Source organism: Prosopis cineraria, unplaced genomic scaffold (genome assembly GCF_029017545.1).
Source record: "Prosopis cineraria cultivar Desert tree isolate PC_DT_omini unplaced genomic scaffold, ASM2901754v1 PC3, whole genome shotgun sequence".
Taxonomy (NCBI): Eukaryota; Viridiplantae; Streptophyta; class Magnoliopsida; order Fabales; family Fabaceae; genus Prosopis; species Prosopis cineraria.
Window position 1 is genome coordinate 23729367 of NW_026555334.1, and position 20529 is coordinate 23749895.

Here is a 20529-nt window from a genome sequence, read left to right on the forward strand (position 1 = left end):
TATTTTAAATCCTTACACTTATTTTTCAATGTTTTACGTTTATCTAAAGTCTCTACATTTAGTTCATTTAGAGATCTAAAATATTGAAAAATGAAGGTGTAAGAAACCAAAACATTGGAAAGAAAAAGTGTAAAAACCTATAACAAAATACAATGCAAGGATCAAAAGGTATGTTTTTTCCAAAAAAATCCATAAAATACAACCCCCCAAAAAGGAAAAGTATGCTATGACAGAATCACAATAAAATAACACTAACTATGGATACTAGAACATAAAAATAAATTATCACTTCTCCATTTTGTGTCATAACAGGCAAAATTATGGATAAAAAATATATATTCTATCGTAATTTAATCTCATTCGGTTCACATAATTTTCACATAATAAAGGCAACTAAGAGAATCTTTTGTTCATTCCCTTTGCATCTCTCTAACAAACCACCAAAAGGACCATTTTCAACGTTCGGATCAATTGGCCATGACTTTTTACCATTTATAAAAAACGTCAAACATTGCGCAACAGGCGAAAGCTCCTCGACGAGCCACGAAAACATGTGCAATTTGTTAGGGCAAAATCGCTTTCAAGTAGACTCAGGGAAATACAGATATGGACAATAGAATTACATAAAGAATCAGAGAGAAGAAAGCAAGCCAAAGAAGCTAGAACAATATAACTGACCAAAGGGGTTTGATTTCCACCCCAATTTTCTAATGAAAGAAACTAAGGTTTATATCACATGCTGTTCCCTATGGATTAAATAATTTCCGGAACGGTCCGTCCTTCCTATCTTTGGCAGCTTCAGTTAAAGCGAGGAATCTCTTGAACCCTGTGGTGGCAGCTCCTCGTCCAAGTGCAGCAGCCCTTGTTAGCACATCCTCCCGAGAGCCCATGAGTCCAACAGAAATAGGACTCAGCACTGCAGGGGCGGCCGGGGCGGCTGGAGAAACTGCCGGTAGAATCGGAGTTTGCTTTATTCCAGGCCCATGTTTGTTGAAGTCATCAAGAATAGTTTGTTGATCAGCTTTTTTAAGTCCCTGCAACCAATGTAACACCAGTTATTTGGACATGAATAACTTACAGAACGCACATTCTTGGGCAGCATCAAAAACTTGAAAAACTTTGCATCATAATATCACCCGAAGGCAAGAGCAAATCGATGATAAATATTACCAAATTGAACATTTGAATAGTCAGTCAACCACATTCGATTGTTACATGGGACTCGTTGATATTACACATGGACACTTCCAATTTTATGCTTTGCAGAATTAAACTGAGTGCAATTTCCACCGTCACTTCAATTAACCTCCTAAATAAAAATAAGAAATTTGAAGTCCAAGTAATGAACCTTCGATCAGTAGCAATGAAAGAGCGTCCTTGTTAAGGACTGCAGCTTTTAGTCAAGAGATTTCTTTGAATCTACTAACATATATACCAAATCACCAACTATTTAATTCCGCAAACACTGAACATTATGATACTTATTCTTTTGAAGACTATTCTTTTTGTCATACTTCAAAAAAGTTTGCAATGCAATAACATTGCTGGAATATGAAGTGCATAACTCATTTATAATCAATTGTTAAACTTGGATTTTAGGAAAAGATTAAGCAGTGGACTCACTGTAATTTCATTTTACCCTACATTTAATGTAACCATATAAAATGCATTTTATGTACCCAATTAGAAGTGACTTATCCCCGGTCCTTGACCTTGACTTACTCAAAGATGACAGCCTCTTCGATCTTTCATCTTAAGACCAGGCCAACGATATTATGCAATGATCAATAACTAATTTGAGAATTCAATAAAATATTAATCAAAAAGCTAATTATAACCTTAAGTTCCAGTATTCTCTGAAACTCCATGGGTGTACCCTCAGGTAGCAATGCACGGTATGTATCCGCTACAGAATCAACAGGCGAGAGAATAACCTAAACAAAGCGATTTACACAACCTTGAATCAGGAGGAGGGTCTAGACCTGTATGAAATAGTAGTCTTCCAACTAATAACAAACCTTCAATAGGGCCTCCGCTTTACTCATCTCACGACTTACAAACTTTGAATAACTAGCAGCACCTGATGTCTGTCAGAAAATCAGAAGTTTTGTTAGTACAACCAGTGAACGATACACAAACCCCTGACAAGCAGAAGATAACTGCACATGTGAAGACTAAGAAAATGATGCTGCATACTATTTAACACAGCCATGTTCATAGATAGCAGGCCGGTAACCTTCGTCTAGTCCATAATTTAGTTTGTCTTCCAACCATCTCAAAAGAACCACTTTTTATTTCCTACTTGGTCTTGGGATGTAATTAACCCCACAATTCCATCTACTTTCATTTCAATGATTTGCAATGCACATACTAAAGTAGATATTGAACCGTCAGTTATTCTCTAAATCAACAAAACTAAGACGAAAATGAAATGTCTTAGCTTTATTGATTATCAGTAGATATTGCTCTGCTCAAAAATGGTGCAAGGAAGGACATATATATGTCAACAGTAAAAATGAGGGAAAATCATACCATAGAAGTCCCGAAATACCAAGTAATAAAAAGGTGATTCAGAAATCAACGCAAAAAGGGTTGCAAGCGCACAAACAGAATATAGTTGTTGTGACTACAAATTTGCATTTGTACGAGCTAAATCACCTGTCTACCAAGGGAAGGAATTTCTAGAAGGATAGTCTTGACAGCTTGAGTATCCAATAGCATCTGCAAAAGCATTAAATCATAAACACGTCTACATCATAAAATTGAAGACCTCATCATACAGCATAAATTACAGGAAAACAATATCCTAATAATTATATTCCCGTTCATAATACAGAATAAAATGATAGTCAATCTCCATATGGTTTTCATTAATTTGAAAAAAGAAAAAAAAAAAAAAAAGCTTATGATTGAGCACCAAAAGGTGCTTGTGTTCTCATACTGGAGCTATAAAGGATATATATGAAGGGGAAACAATTAGTGTGAGAACACCTAGAGGTGATAACAAAGACTTTCTTATAGATAAGGATTGTTCTACATCAACAATCATCCTTTAGTCCTTAGTTGTTTGACCTGGTTTTTGATGTTCTGACCAAGCACATCTACAAGAAAATCACCAAGTGCATACTCTTTGCAAATAACATAGTCCCAATCGAGGGGTCAAGAGAAAATGTTAACTCTAAATATGAACTACGTAGATAGACTAAGGAATCAAAGGGTTTCCTTCTCTGGATAGGAGCAAGACAAAATATAAGCATTGAAAATTTAACAAGAGGCAAGTTAGAAATTATTTGAGAGGTAAAAATTGGAAATTAGATAATCCCACAAGTGTTAATGCTCAAGTAGCTGGAACTGATATTACAAAATGATAGTAAAATTGTTGAGATGTCATGCGTAGGATACAGGCTAGATTATTGAAATGGAGGAAGGCATCAAGAGGTATTTGTAATTGCAAATTGCAAATTACAAATTAAGCTTAAAGGGATGTTTTATCGAGCTTCTATAAGATTAATGATGTTATATATAAAAGTGAAAGTTGGGCTTTGAAGGAACAATGAGAGCAACAAATTGAGATAGGAAATATGAGGATGTTAAGATGGATATGTCATCATACAAGAAATGATAATATCCTTAATGACTGCTTACGAGGAAAAGCTAACATGACATTTATTGAGGACAAGATGATAGAAAATCTTCTGAGGCAATTTAGACATATGCAAAGAAGATTGATGTAGATGCCAATAAGGAGAGTTGAGCAAATGGTCTTCAGACCTATAAAGAGATGTAAAGGGAGACTAAGATACTCAAGGAAGTTATTGAGCGAGATCTATCGATAAATGATATATATGAATAGTTAATTGTTGATAAAACACAATGGCATTGCCTTATCCATGTAACCAACCTTACTTAGTGAGGTGAGGCTTCTTCTAATTGTTGCTAGAAGAATGGTATGTTGTCACAAAGAATTCTCATAGGTACTTTTATATGATTTTGAGTTCTCCAAGAAGTATATTTAAATAAATTCCTTCACAAGCACCTTGTGTAAGGACCCTAAACTCAACTTCAACAATGCTCCAAGCCTAAACAAGTTTTCTTTTATCTCCAAGCTACAAGGTCATGACATGTAAATGTGCTATAACTTCACGTAGATCTCCAATCAATAACTAACTAGACCAATCTACATCCATATAAACATAACAACTCCTATTTTCCCCCTTCATGAAGTAGATAACCTTGGCCATGGTCATTTTCAATAATTACTTCAAACTTCCAAGTGTTCCCGATTTGACTTGTTCATAAATTGGCTTATCGTGCTTATTAGAGAGTTGATGTCAAGTCTAGTATGTAAGAGTTGAATTATCTACTAGTCTTTCATACACCTTGTGTCAACAGAACAATTTCAACTTCAACCTTAAAGTTTGCCTCCATAATAGTATCTTGCTTGCTTGAAACATTGCATTATTGTCTCCTCCAGTAGATCCAACATGTACTTTCTTAGAGAGACAACAATACTCTCCTTGTATCTGGCAACCTCCACCCCCAAAAAAATACTTTAACTCTTCTGAATCTGCAACATTGAATTCTCAACCAAGAACACTCTTTATTCCCCATATTTTATCAATGTAATCACCAATAATCACAATACCATCAATATGCACAATCAAAGTGGAAATTTGGTGAATATTTCATCAGCTTAACTCTGATTATACCCACATCTGTAAATAGTTTTGGTAAATTTATCGAACCAACCTCTTGGGATTGCTTCAACCCATAAAGTATTTTTTGAGTTTACAGACTTATGCATTGTGTTGTAAGTCGGAAACCACTTCCGTACATAATTATTCTACCAAAACTCCATCTAACAACACATTCTTCACATCAAGCTAATGGGGCAGCCAATCAATATTAGCTTCTGACAAACTAATTACTAAGCTCTATTCCTTCATTTCCAATTGTTGTAAATGACTTATTAACATTGTAACCAAACACTCCGAACCCTATTTGTAGACAAACTATTTAGCTCTCAAAGAACCAAATCAGATCATCATTGAACTCTGAAATTTTTCACGATATCAAAGACTAGAAGGCTTGAACGACATACCAGCATGTAGGCTCAACATGGAAAATGGTGAATTAATGACATTTCCCAGCGAACCAGGCCATTGAGCATACATTTCCCAATCACTTAAAAGAGACTTGCTCAAAAGTGTGGTTTGAGCATTGAGAAAGTAAAATAATAATAAAATTATAATTATAATAATTATAAATTATTATTAATTTTTTAAATAATAATAACCACATACATGAACACTCAATTATCTACTATGGCAGCCATTGGTACTTAAACCTAATTGTACACCACCAAGTGAGATAAGGCATGTTATATCGAGGAAGTTTGTGGGAAGTCCATGGGAAATCAGCAACTGAAGATCAAGACCAACGAGAATTGTCACAAAAATTACTTGAAAATAAGGATTAGAACACTTACAAGAAAATTGTGGTTTCTAGGAGTCTAGCTCAAGCAGCACTTGATTTCAAAGACAAAATTTGCAATGCTTGGAAGATTAGATCCAAGCTAGGTATGATTAATATTTATTTTCCAGGTTAAAGGAGAATGCTGGGAGGGGTAAAAACATTTTTTAAGATGTTCGAAGGACATGTTTTACTCGATGTGCTATTTAGCGGCATTTATTATTATTAAGTAGCTTTAAAAAAATAGTTTAGTTAATCTAGAAGGCATTATCTTACTTTCTACCTACCAGCATTTGAACTTGTGCCCAAGTGATTCACTGTCAAACAATGAGCCACAAAGGCAAAAGTCAGCTGGTAGAAGGCATTATCTTACTATGTTTCTATGATCTTGTCTTTCTGTTATGATAGGAGCTTTATATTTTAAATTTTATCTTACTAGGTTGTTGGCTTTTATTTCAACCTCGTATTCAGGTCAAGATAATTTAGTTTTTAATTCAAATTTCATACTCCCTCTGTTCCTCAATATGATACCCAGTTGCCAAAATTATAGACCAAGGAAGTTAGTTGTGTCTAAATGTTTTTTCTTCTTTCCAAAATCTACCCCTAATTAAATGTTTTATGATGGTAAAATCATTTATTAGGAGTTGGGGAAAATCATTAAAAAGAGATACATGTGGAAATATTTCATAAAACATCCTAAAATTTTGAACAAGGTACTATAAAAAGGAATTAGGGCTTTAAAAAATTGGGTACCATACTGGGATGTAGGGAATATTAGCTATTTCCATGGGATTTGCACCTTAGAACTCCAATCCATTTGAACTGAAGCATTCAGCTTTCAAAGAAAAGGAGTCGGCACTTAAGAGGGAAGCCATGTAAGAATCGATTGAGTTAAAGACAGATTGATTTTGAAATTCAGCATTTATGAGAGAAGCTTGATAAATATACTAGAAGATATAATGAAAAGTTAAGTACCTGTTGAGCTCCTGTTTCTGATATTTGCTTGCATTTGAAGATATTAGAATAAAAACGTGGACCAAGAGAAGATGCAAGCTGCATATAAAAGCAGGAAAACGATTTAATACATAGAACTGAATTCATAAATCCCGAGAGCCAAGTTGATAAACTATAAGGAAATATTACGTAATCAAGTTCAGTAGACATTCAGAATAATGAAATATGCTAGAGTATGGAGACAAATTTCTTAAATAAACACAAATATGTGGACTGGATTCCAAAAGTAAACAAATTACCACCACCACCCTTTTCTTTTTCCCCAAGGTAGAAAGATGAAGTTGTAAGGGACTAGGATCAGGGACTGTTGAAGCTTTTCAATGGGTTTCGTTAGGAAAGTGGGAAATAAAAATGGCTGATCATGAAAGTAAGGCAAAAAATGGAAAAACTTTTGTGGGAGGACTTAGCCCCTCACATGGCCGGAGGCTTTTAAGATTCCTTCTAAACATCAATTGGAAACCCAAATTCCATCCCACTGATTTCCAAATTAAGAAGAATGTTTTATACCACAGAAATTTATGTTAGCCGGCAATGTAAAATAATATAATGATATTTCAAAAGAAAATTGAAATTTGAAAACAAAAAATTCAAGGATAATCTAATAATGACAGGCATTACACTAGAAAAGGATCCATCCCTAACTCCTAGATTAATTTCTGTAAGCCATAACTTAAATCAAGAATAATCACCTTGTCTAGAAAGAACTGAAAGTAGACAGGTGAAAGAAGGCTTCCAAGTACAGGAATGCTAGTGGTTAGAATCATGTTTATGCCATTAACATACCTACAAGAAAACTATATGCAATTAAAAGATAAACTTGATCAGAAACAGCAACAGATTCAGCTTTTTTGAAGAAATTAGCTTACTCAGATTGATCACCAACACTCTCAAGGGTGCCCCATGGAACACGTGTCATTGCAGCCATTTCGATGTCAAATTTGGTTTCCAGACCATGCACTAGAGTGACTAATGATTTCGTTATAACAGCTGAAAATTCATCCTGCATGATTGTTTGATTACATTAGATTAAAACTCCCAAGAAAATGTCCCACTTATTTGAGAAATTATGGCTACCTGAACTTCTGACATATCTATCCCATCAGCATATTGAGGATCAATTATTTTAGCTACACTTTCTGCCAGTTCACCAGCCTGCAAAGCATAATATCCAGTAACTTGAAATAGCATGTATACAACATAAACTAGATCAAAGGTGTTAAAGAAACTAACAGACCGTCTTGTGGCAATATTCAGCCGAATTAACAATATAGCAAATCACCCTTTCATCCCTATCAGATGTCTGTTCAACATTTTCAAAGATTAGAGAAGGCAAGAAAAAGGTTTCACAACAAGAATAGTAAGTTACCAAAAAATCATGGGAGGAAAAGCCCTATTACATTATACCTTTATCTGTCCGTCCATGCCTGTGGCTGCAGCAACAATTCCTGTGCCCCCCTTGGGTAGTCTTGTAAAGAGTTTTGTAGCATATGCTTTCAGAATTCTTGAGAAAACCTAAGATTGAAAGGCATAAACTCATAAAATACAAAAAGTTGGACTTTTAACATCCCAGTATTTGTCAGTGTCACGACCAGAAATTAATGCCCTTCCTACCAAAGATTTAGAAGACCTATTGATGTAGGGGAAAAAAGAAACTACAATGAAAGGGAAAGGGGAGAGCAATATTGAACAAAATACTGAATTTATGTTAATCAATGACTGAAAATATACTTTGGAAAGTTACCTTGAACAAATTAAAAAGTGTCTGGTTCTTTGTTAAAGCACTGCATCTCTTCAAGCTTCTCTTGATAATAAGAAACAACTATATAGCACAGTAAAAACGAATCAAGTAAAATTATGCAAAATGCAAAACTGGTAAAGGGGGGAAAGATGTTACGAGAGTGAAGCAATATCACTCATTTATGTCAGTTAAATATATTAAAACACATCTTGTCTCACAAGTCAAAACATAATCATTAATGGAAAATTATTCTGATTATAGTTAGTATGATCAGGATTCTAAATCATACATGGATTTAACTGACTTCAAGAACTAAAGCCAGATTTGAGAGGTTTTTAAGGAACAAGGAAAGATTCATAGATAGAAGCTCCAACATGATCATATAAAAGATCTACTGACTTGACTTACCTGCATGCTACTGGATAAAACATTATTCTGACTTCCCTCCTCAGTATCCCATGTCTCTTCCTATTGAAGATAGAAGGTTATTCAAGGGAGGAAGTGACAAGCAAATAAAAGAACACAATTGAATGAAATAACACAAATCACCTGAACAAGCTTCTCTAGATTTTCCATCAGTGTCTTCTCTTCCAATTCTACATATATTGTCAAGTGAGGTTCAAAGCAAGATGAAATGATTCCACGAAAGTTGAACTGTCAAAATAGCCAACTCAAGGGTTTAACAGGATTGCCTTGATGAACATGACCAAAAAGGAATAAAAAGAAAAACTCAGAGAACATGGAAGACTACAGCTACAGCCTACAGCAGAGACTAGAGAGGATACAGAGAAGTCAATGATTGTTCTTCACCAACATAACTTGTTTGACCAAACCTATTTTATTTGTAAATTTCAGATTTCTTTCTTTTCACGCCCATCTTTTCCATTTTGCTAAGAAATAAAGTCATTATAAAATAGATTGAAACAACTGCTTCAAGTGAGTTGCACCAAAAACACGCTTGAGTTCAAAAGGCAGCATTTAGGCATTCACAAATATCAGTCCCCAATAACATAGAATTTGGGTAGCAAAGATGAGGATGTTGACATTGATGTATGGTCATGCAAGAAAAGATAAGATTTGTAACAAATGTATAAGCAGACAAGTTGGCATGGAGCCACCAGTGAGGAAGGGTGAGCAAATAGTCTTTAGCCCTACAAAGATAAAGAAGACCAAGAAGGACATTTAAGAAAGTTATGAATCAAGATTTATCGGTAAATGGCATATCAAAAGAATTGATTGTAAATATAGTGCAATGGTGTCGTGCCATCATATAGCCAACCCCACTTAGTGGGGTAGAGCTTCTTCTTGTTAGCTCTCTTAATAAGAAAACAGGGAGGGAATTTATTTGATTCCAAGATTTGAAGAAAGAGAAGTAAATACTATAAATTCATAATGTAGTACATTTTAGCATTAACTCCAATACTTACATGAGCACCCTTACCAATTAAAATTAGGGATTGTTTTAGAGCAACATCATATTCCACTTATCACAAAATAATAAAATTATTACATACCCCAGCTCCAGGCACAGCCAAATCTTTACTCCCATCTTTTTCCTATCAATGCAAAACCAAGACATAATGGTCATTTGATAACCACAAATTTCAATAGTCATTATTGATAATTATTATCAACCCAAAGATTTTAGAATGCAAACCTCATTGCCACTTCCTTGATGTGCAGCAAGCTTCCTTTCATACTTCTTCCGGATATCTGAAGCACTACTGCTAGAATTGCCTCCTCTTCCAATTTCTTCAATCTCATTCCCCATCTCCCTGCTTTGTGTGCCTCCCCCAAATTTCTCAGCCAGTTCATCCTCAAACTCTAAAGTTCGCTGTAATGCCTGCAAGAAATGAACAAGTGAAACCCTGAAGTGACACATGAAATTATAAGCTTTCAAAGCAGAAACAAATTACATCCTAAGGAAAAGCCAGGCATAAGATGGAGGTACAGCTGCATAGAATGATATCAAGTGAAGCAATAATTATAATAACAAAGCCAGTTGTTAACCATTCAATGCCTGATTGAAACCACTGCTTACCAGCAACAGGGTCCCAACATCTGGCTTTTCTTTCAGATTAGCAAGAATGTCCTCAAGCTGTTTCCTGTAATGAAATATATCATAAGCCCAACAATCTTTCTCAACTAATGATGCCGAAAAATTAAAAGACACAAAGTGTGGCAAAATACAATGAAACCCAAAACCTGTTTTATTTTGGATAACATCATATCTGATAAAAATAAATACACACACACACACACAAAATAAGCTCACATCATAGCATCTTATACTTGATAAAATTCAACCCCACAAATATCAGCTCCAGCAAGATGGGGAAACCTAAGTATGTATTCAAGCAATAAAATATAAATATTCCTTGTTTAAATTATCAAGAGCAAATATTGACTATACAGTTTGAGAATCAACCATATTTTGTAATTTCACATAATTTCACAAGGTCATATCAGGACAAACTAAACGGAACAACATTTCCACCATAGCCATGATTTCTTTTAACGGAGAAAGCATCATTAATAGGTTATACTAAGTATCATTAATAGGTTATATTAAGTAGCTGATATAAACAAAGATAGCATACCTCGTCTTTTTGCAAAACAGGATGCAGAGACGGTAAGAAACATGCCATGAAGAGGGAAAGATTTTCCAAATGTCTTCATTTGATCTCATTCGGCGTTTAATCCATGCATATCTTCGTTCTGTTTTATCTAACTTCGCTAATTCTATGAAGATGTAATAAATTAAAGATTAGCAACAATAAATATACATCAACAGAAAAAACATGTTAGCAATAATTAAACACACCAGCTCCTTCAAAAATTTGTTCATATGATGTAAGCTCCCGGCTGCAGAAATTATTCACCAACTCTTCCCTAACAGAGGGCTCCAATGCATCAACTACTAAGCATGCATCAGACAACTGCTGAAGCAAATTAGTTTCTTCTGTCTCCTTTCCAGTACCTAAGCTGAGATGAAAACAGGAAGTCAAAAACCCCCTTAAACAAAAGCTTTTCATAGAATAAAACATTTCCATGTTTAATGAAGTTAAATGCATAATATGAATTATAAATACAAAGATGACCAAAGATCCAAATGAGCAATCAAAATGAAGAATATGTATCCAGATCACACCCACAAGCTGAACAACTTGGAAAGTAGTAATAACATACCTTGAGAAATCAGAAAATACATGTGATTTGAGAATTTGCTTTATATTCTTAAACTTCTCCCTGAGTTCAATGATCTTATGAATATCTCTATATGCTTCAAAGTGACTACATAATTGGTTCACAGCCTGGTAAGTAAGATAATAACGTCAATACTTTGATATGTAAAACAAAATGTGCAGTTTCACGTAATTTATCAGGAATAAGTGACAGAAAATGCATATTGCAGATAAAAAAAATGACTAATATTTTTTCATTTAGGAACAGAGGCAAGAGAAGCAGAACTCTAACATATAAAGCAACTTAGTTAGAAAACTAAACAAACAGCAAAGCAGGCTGCATAACTTCAAGAACATGTCATGAGAAAATATGACGCACCATTCCATCTAGAAAATAAGATAGTCAAAAGTATGAAAGGGTTCCACCAGAGTTACAGAATTCAACAACCAATTCATTATGCTTCCTCAGAACAAACACATGTTCACACAAAATGAACCGTGAGAAGAAACCCACTAAAATCTTTTGCATTGGCTATTTGCTTTTTAGGGGGAGGAAGTATGGTTGGGGTCTGTTTAAGATGAATTTCGTGTGCTTGATTATGCTATAGAGATTCTAAAAACTGTCTAGTTACAACTAATCGAATGATTTTGGTTTTCCTATACATATAAATAAATAAGCCCAAGAACTCAGAAGTCAAAATAATATCAACGAGAATCCAGAATATGGATCTCTAGGAATAACAATATTTCCTCCTTAACAAATAGGGTTAAAGGGCAATTTTCCCTAGAAGTTTTTCCGAAGAAACAATTGGTATCCTAAATTTTGAGTGGCGCAATGTTCCTCTAGAAGTTTCAACAATTTTGCAATGCCATCCTATATAATGTTTGACGAGCATTAACTATTAGATGAACAATATTGACTAGGGCTAAAGAATAATTTTGCTCCAAAAGTTTTTCTGAAAGGGTGATTGGTTAAAAATGAACCTTGAATCCCACCAACATCAATATGAAGCTAAGCATGCTCTATGCTCATGGAGATAAGAGAATCAATGGCTGACTCAACATCACCGTTGATGATGGGAAGTAGGCGGACAGTTGCATTTCTAAGGCAATGTGATCGAGAGGTTGAATACAAGAGTCCAATGAGGCCCTGTCATTGCAGGTTGTTGGCTCCTCATTAGACCCTGTGGAGCAAGAGTAACCCAAAGAGAAGGTTTTCTGGTTGCCCTAACTATCAGCAAGTTCGTATTGTTCTTATTCTCCTCTTCCTGGTTCAACCATTCTCTTCCTCTAGTTATTGGTTACAATGGGTTGTTAGGTCCTTCTTTGAACATTGATCATCCAAAAATATTACACCAATAAAAGTCTAGAATGCCAATTGCTCTTTCAGAAAAATTCTCAAGGCAAAATTGCCCCTTAACCATAGATAGAATTGTTCAACTAATGGCCAATGTTGGTCATCACGTGACATTGCACCATTTTGTAAACTTGTAGGGAAACATAGTACCAATAGAAAGTTTAAGATACCAATTGTTCCTTATTAAAAAAAAAAAAAAACTTTCGACACAAAACTGCTCTTTAACCCTAACAAATATAAGATATGCCATCTAATTCAATCAACTTGTACAATCTAAAAACTCTCAAGTGCCCTGATAAAAAATGGATCAAATAAATCCAAAACTACAATAGATTTTATGAATTTCAAAGGAATTACAATTTATGCACCCAAAAAAAAAATTAATCGAGTGGTAATAGAACCAATGCAGTACATAGAAATTTAGAGAGCAAGTCTCCAATGAGCATGATCTGCAAAAAGAATGAATACCTCCAGCTGGGCAGCTGCCTCTTTATATTGACGTTTTGAAGCCATAACTTGAAGCTGTTCAACAGCAGAGACTGCCATGTAATGGGTGGTGTTAATTAACAAAAAAGATTAAACAATGTCTGTGTTTTAGAAACTATCATGTAAAGCTTCAGAGAGTACAAAGTTTCAATGGTAAGTTTAAAAAAAATAAAAGCAACCAATTTTTTTTAATGTTTTAATGTTTGGATCATTACAGTTGATGTCAACAATAAATTGATTGTAGGCCTTTTTACAATAAACTATGTAGACTTGTACTATACATTCTATTGTAAAATACTTTTACATGAATCTAAGCACTTTGACATAAGAACTTTCCTAATTCATATAAAAATGGGACCTTTTGAAAACAGATTAAAGTAATAAATAGATCATCAGAACTTGTTCATATAGTAAAATGTGTGCATGCATGCGCTTGTGTGGGGGAGAGGGATTATTGAGAGAATAACTTCAAAGACAGGAGAATCATGAATCCTCCTAAAAACAAACAAAAGAAATAAAACTAATATTTCAACCTATTAACTGAAAAGAGATATGCAATCTGATAGAGCTGGTAAATTACGAAGACATATTAGGAGGAAATCAACAGAGACCATGAGGGTAGGAGAAGAAAATACTTCTGGTTTAGGTACTTGTCCTACAGATCCTGACTGTAAAGGGAAAGTAAGTACTGGCATGATGATGTTTTTGGAGTTGCCTAGGGGTATAGCCAATGTTGGGGGTCCTGAAAGTCACTTTTGGGTTTTAATAGTCTCTCTGCCGTTGGTCAAAGGTTCATGGAACATTTTGTAATTTGAGAGTGGTGAGGAGAGACTGGCCTCTTGAATGCCAGCGATTTGAGATCTGTACTCATGTGTTGTTCTGTGATTTCAGTATTATCTCTAGTTTTTAAAGATAGCTCAATAGTCAACATGATCATAACCAATAAGCCTGAGTATGCATTTTAATTTGATTACTATATTCATCAATGGGCAAGATTATGCATATACATAATAATACAACAGATATTCACCTCTATATATATATTACAGTTACACAGATTAGATGCAAACAGTTCAAACGCAATCAAGTAACCCAAAAATAACTAAGAATAGCATCGTTGTACTAGTCTAATTAACAGATCTTAAGTTACCAGGTTCAATTCCTCATATTGGAAAGTATGACCATCATAATAAGTCAATTTCAACATATAAAAGGACAACCAAGATTTACCAAGCATAGTAAGACGGTGAAGAGCAGTAATTGTTGTAGTTATATGCTTCTTGGCAAAATCCAGTTTCTTAATGTCACGACATATTTCTTGAACCATTGTTTCACTTTGTACAGCTTTAGTTTTTATTTCTCGGATCTTATACATTAGTTCCTGCATTATAAAATGAAAACACGTTAAACACAAAACGACACTCAAGCACACAGAGAAAGCTGGAATGAGGAAGAGAGACAAAAGAGAGAATCACAGATAAATGAAAGGAAAAGAAAAGATAAAAATACTTTGAGAGTTGGAAAAAAAAAGAAAAAAGAAAAGAAACTCATAACATTCAACCATGAAACTGCTTTTCATGCACATGCATTCAAAAATACAGAGACAGGTGCATATCTATATATGTAAGAGAAAGAGGGACGAGAGGGTAACAAAATGATAAGGAGTCAGGGAGGGAGACAACCTCCACGGCAGTTGTAGCAGCAGCAAGATCTTCTTTGGCTTTAGTCCTTGAATTACTCTGAAATTACAGAAGTTGAGCTATCAAACAATAGCGGCCAAAAGGTGGATATGATTACAGTTTTAATTATTAATACATTACTACATTCAACCATATTTAGCCCAGGCAATTCAGCAATGCAATCAAGGATAACTCCTACATCCCCCCCCCCAAAAAAAAACAAAAAGAAAAGAAAAAAGAAAAGAAAAGGTCCCATTATCAAAAAGAAGTTCCCTAAGTTTTATCCACAGTATTAACCTTTATGTTGGTTTCGCTCGAATATCACACTAGAATTGATATTGCTCCATGAAAGTTTTCAATAACTGCTAATAGCAATCTGATTTAGCCCCTGGAATATTATTATGTTTTTCAGTTGAGAGGGGTTATGCGAGAATAATATAGGATGAATGTCACGACAAGTCATGCTAGTTCGAAAATTTAAGACAAGGCAGCAGTTCATGGTCAGAGGCACAGATCAAGACCTGGTGGCGAACAGCTGATAAAATTCCAGCATCAACAGTACGAATCTCATTCTGTATCTTTTGCATAAGTGGCTCAACACCAGATAGAGATGCCTCTGGATAATATAGAAAACAAATGAGCATAAAACCAAGCATTAGCAAGAAGAAATGAATTACCTAGTAAAGTTCATGAACTTGCAGTTATAGAAAAACATAAAAGACTAATATATTACGTGTGCTATAAAGTGTCAATGATTCCACTCAAACCCAACATAGTTACATAGCCTGAATTCAAGATTATATCCTGTAAGTGCGCGGTTTAACGGCATCCTTCATGTTCAAATTGACATTATTGATGATTTAGATCGCTGAAATGGTCAACAAATTTTCCCACTACAGTGATCCACATGCTACCATACGCTGTGGCTCAGCAAGACAACCACTAACCCATTGAAGCACATTCTTCTCCATGTCAATAAATGGTAGGGGAAGCCGTTGCCACAGGAGAATTATACAGTTTGCAAGTACGAAATGTAATCAAAACGATTGACCATATGGATTGGAACCAAGTTTGCGAGAAGGACATGATTACCATTGGGAAACATCTGGTTGATATACTCCAAAGCGCTTGACTTGTCCATCGCTGATAGGAGATGATTGAAGACCCACCTCTAAATCCTTGTCCCACGTTCAATCCACACACCAATAACGAAGATTCAACATCCAGATCTCAAATATTGCATCAAGCTCTCAGTGAAAAGAGAAGGGTTGCCAAGTTTAAAGGCGAAGAGGAGAATTAAGAAGATAAAAGAATGACAGAAGAGTGAACACCCACCAAAGTGGCAGCAACAGTTAGAGACTCAGATAGAAAATCAGAGCTCCAAATCTGCCATTTATTCATGTGCTTCTTCCCTGCAGATCGAATTGCAGAGCTGTACTAGCAGCGTGAATTTGGATCCCCTCAAGCATGCACCCTCTTTCGTAACCACGGAGCCAGTCCGGTACAGGGGGCCATATATCAAATTCGACAACATTAAGGACTAACAGGAAAAATAAAGATTGACCAAAAAAAACAACAGGGAAAATAAAGATTGATCTTAAAAAAACATTGAAAATAAAGAAACATTCGTCCCGTTTGATATTAGGGGAAAAAAAATGAAATGCAATCAATTAAAAAAATAAAAATAAATTAAGTCATCCATTCTTTTTATGATAAGTATAATAAAACTTATTAATATATATTAAAAATACAAAAATTATCACATTATCCAAAAATATTATGATTTATTACTCTCAATCTCATGAACTAAGCGTGCGTTTGGATTTCATTACGTTTACATTTCAAAAGTAAGTTTTAACTTTTTGAATGTAAAATGTTATTTGGCTTTTTTTTTTCCAGACAAAATGCACTTTTTAAACTGACTTTTAAATACGTTTGAAATGAAAAAATTTGCAAAGCTGCTCCCACTTGCTTTCAAAACGTGATCAGTTGGCATCCATTTATTGCTGGTACCTAATTTGTTTATTGACCATGATGCCCCCTCACTTTTGCAGCTGATACATATCACGCATACTCTCCTCTCGTGGTCCTCATTTGTGCAGCTGATACATCAGTGTTCTTCGTCCTTTGCTGCTGCTCTGTGTCCGCCGATCGTCCGCCGTTAGTCCGCCACTCGTCCGCCGCTAGTCCACCATTTGGCTATCTCTTCTCCTTCTCTCCTTCGCCTCTCCTCCACCATCACAGATCCGGATCTCTTCCTTCCCTAAGCTTCTCCTTCCTTCATCAACGGTGGCTGCATTTCACCGTTAAGTTCTCCCCATCTCTTTCACGGATCAAGCTCATTTTGGGACTTGGGCGGCATTTCGGAGCTGAGAGAACTCCGACCAGCAGCTTTTGCAACCTGTGGAGTGCAAAGGTGAACATTTCGACCAGCTCGTGGAACTCCAATCCTCTTCTCCGATCTGCTCTTCGATCTGCAAGGTATGATAGCCTCCAAGCTTTTTTTGTCAGATCTGGAAATGGTGCTGCTTTGTTCTGCTCTTCGATGTGATCTGTTGCTTTTCTTGTTCGGACCACCGTGAAGCTCTGTTCTGATCTGTTTCTTTTCTTTTTTGGACCACCGTGAAGCCACTGTTTCGATCTGTTTCTTTCATTTTTCAGACCACCGTGAAGCATTTCGGTCTGTTTCTTTCATTTTTCAGACCATCGTGAAAGCATTCTAGTCTGTTTCTTTCATTTTTCAGACCACCGTGAAAGCATTCTGGTCTGTTTCTTTCATTTTTCAGACCACCGTGAAAGCATTCCGGTCTGTTTCTTTTCTTTTTCAGACTGGTGTGAATTTTTTTTAATTGCCTTGTTTTGATCACATAACAAGAAAATATAAGCAAGCAAGAAGATTAATTATGACTGCATATTGTAATTATTCTGTTCCAGTTTGTTTCTTTCATTTTTCAGACCACCATGAAGCATTCTGGTATGTTTTTTTTATTTTTCAGACTGGTGTGATTTTTTTTAATTGCCTTCTTTTGATAGCTTCACATAACAAGAAAAAATAAGCAAGCAAGAACATTATTTATGACTGCATTTTGTAATTATTCTGTTGATTTGCTGATGTTCTAAAATATGACACGGTGTTTTGGAAATATATTCTGGTGACTGATCTATTAATTGTTCTATGTTGCTTTGTTTTTTTTTAATTTCATTTTGATAAGAATTTGAGCTAATTTATTTTTTGAAAATGGATGAAGGGATGAGAAAGGCTACAAATTTCTGGTCAAACTTGCTTATTTTAATACATACTATTGAATTATATGATTTGAATTTTTGAGTGAGTACAGAAATTATCTTATGGCTGCTTTTGAATAACTGCCTCTTTCGACAAGTATATGTGGCTAAGATAACAAGTGGTTAATTAACTATGATCGAATAATCTTTTTCTCTTTTTGTTTCCAAAAAAAGGATAGTAAAATTTTTAAGAAGGATAAAAAAGGATAGTAAAATTTTTAATATTTTAACTCTAACTCAATTATGAATTTTTACTCCTCAAATTTCATTTGTATTGAGAATGTGATATTTTGATAGTAAAAATGAGTAAAGAGAAGGCACTATGGACTACCGAAGAAACCGAATTGTTTATTAAATTAGCTCTCCAGCAAGTTAAGAAAAATGAGTGTAAAGGCTCTACCTTATCAAAGGAGGGTTGGGAGGCGCTAATGCAACAGTTCAATGCTTTGAGTTCAAGAAGTTATGATAAGAAGCAGTTGAAGAATAAATGGGACAATTTGAGGAAAGATTGGAATATATGGGACAAGCTATTAAACAAAGAGACCGGTTTGGGATGAGATAGTGAAAAGAATACTGTTTCAGTACTAGAGGAGTGGTGGAGTCAAAAGATTAAGGTATACAATTATACATGGCATGCTAAACATTTCATATTTTATTTTATAGATATATTAGACTCAGTTCTTGTAAATGTGCAGGAGAATCCTGAGTATAGGAAATTCAGGCATAGACCACTTCCATATACACAAGAATTGACACAGTTGTTCCAGCCAGTTGCAACACAGGGCACTTACATGTGGACACCTGCGGCTGATGATCCACAAGATGTGTACAGGCCTCAATTGGATTTGACCGAAGGATCAGGAGACAGTGATGATATAAGAAACATTAATGGAGGAGCTCTACCAGGAATTGGGCAGGTTAACTTGAATAATGCATACAATGGTGGTACTAATTTAGGGAGCAAGCAAAAGAGAGGTGAAAGTGGTCAAAACAAAAAGGGAAAACGTCTTGCAACGGTGATGGTTGATTCAGTGAGTCGATTGGTGTCCACACAAGAGGATAAGGTTTCAACATTGAAGTCAATTCTTAATTCCATAGAGGGTGGAACAAAACCAGTTGACCAAAATGTGTTGGAGGTTGCAAAGGAACTTTATGGAATCAAGGAGATTGCTTATGAGGAGGTGCTTCTTAGACAGTGTGCTGTGACCTTGCTAGATAAGACCGCAAGGGACATGTATATTGGGCTTAGGGACAACAGAAGAGCATTAGTGGCCTATTTGAGGTGCTTGGGCAAAAAATGAAATTAGATCATCTTAGCTTGCCTTCTAATGTTTTAAAATTTAGCTAGTGTCGTTCATGTTATTAATTTGTTTTGAAACTGATTGTGTTATTTGACTCTTGTGTTATGTGTTTCTTACGTTAAGTCATGGACAAATAGTGTAATGGTTGTTTAATTATGCTATGCAGTTTTTATGGATGACAATACGCAATCTCGCTTATTACAATTACTTGTACATGCGGAAGACGATGAGATTGAGGCTATTACTGCAATAATATCCAATCACTCAACAACTTTATTGAAAGAGCCTTGTAGAACCAGTTCACAATCAGGTCATGCATGGGTGCAAGAAATTTTGCAAGGGCATCCTCAACGTTGTTATGATATGTTTCGTATGGAAAAAGATATTTTTCTTCAACTTTGTGACGAACTAGTGCAACATGGCCTACGTCCAACCAGAAGAACAGGGATTCATGAAATGGTCGGTATGTTCCTAAATATTGTTGGACATGGAGTGGGGAATAGGATGGCACAAGAACGATTTCAACATTCAGCAGAGACTGTTCACAGGCATTTTAGAAATGTATTACATGCTTGTGAGAAGCTAGCAAAGGAATATATCCAACCAAAAGATCGCACTTTTCAAGATATTCATCCAAAAATTTTAGGTGATCCGCGATATTAGCCATTCTTTAAAGATGCCATAGGAGCAATTGATGGCACACATATCCCATGTGTGGTTAGTGTTGAAGAGCAAGGGAAATATATTGGAAGGAAAGGTATTCCAACACAAAATATAATAGCTGCATGTGATTGGGATATGTGCTTCACTTATGTCATGGCTGGATGGGAAGGGACTGCTCATGATACTCGTTTGTTTGACTATGCTCTCACGAGGCCAGACATGAAATTTCCACATCCACCCCAAGGTATATTTTATATTTATGTAATTTAAACAATTATTTTAATATTTTTTGGGATCTTATAATTTCTATTTTTTTATTGGTAGGTAAATATTATTTGTTAGATGCTGG

General features: G+C 35.2%; 2 protein-coding genes across 5 annotated transcripts; one reads left to right on the forward strand and one right to left on the reverse strand.

Moving 5' to 3' along the window:
- Positions 1–452: 452 nt before the first annotated feature.
- Positions 453–16432, reverse strand: LOC129305986 (vacuolar protein sorting-associated protein 53 A). 4 transcript variants are annotated; one of them, XM_054946247.1, is made up of 25 exons: positions 16267–16432; positions 16024–16102; positions 15453–15547; positions 14935–14991; positions 14483–14633; positions 13235–13305; positions 11414–11538; positions 11049–11209; positions 10825–10966; positions 10266–10329; positions 9882–10067; positions 9739–9780; positions 8774–8878; positions 8633–8692; positions 8228–8305; positions 7891–7998; positions 7721–7786; positions 7561–7638; positions 7353–7486; positions 7176–7269; positions 6448–6525; positions 2659–2721; positions 2019–2087; positions 1839–1934; positions 453–1034 (listed from the first exon to the last, which is right to left on the reverse strand). In XM_054946247.1, the coding sequence occupies exons 1-25, from the start codon at positions 16330–16332 to the stop codon at positions 747–749; spliced, it is 2556 nt and encodes an 851-aa protein (XP_054802222.1). In that variant the 5' UTR covers positions 16333–16432; the 3' UTR covers positions 453–746. The 4 variants fall into 4 exon arrangements, with proteins under 4 accessions (XP_054802222.1, XP_054802223.1, XP_054802225.1 ...); XM_054946248.1 differs by having other exon boundaries at positions 16024–16109; positions 16267–16406; XM_054946250.1 differs by having other exon boundaries at positions 16024–16160; positions 16267–16382.
- Positions 16433–18518: 2086 nt separating this feature from the next.
- LOC129305455 (uncharacterized) lies at positions 18519–19517 on the forward strand. The gene is made up of 2 exons (XM_054945484.1): positions 18519–18762; positions 18880–19517. The coding sequence occupies exons 1-2, from the start codon at positions 18519–18521 to the stop codon at positions 19515–19517; spliced, it is 882 nt and encodes a 293-aa protein (XP_054801459.1).
- The last annotated feature ends 1012 nt before the right edge of the window (positions 19518–20529 follow it).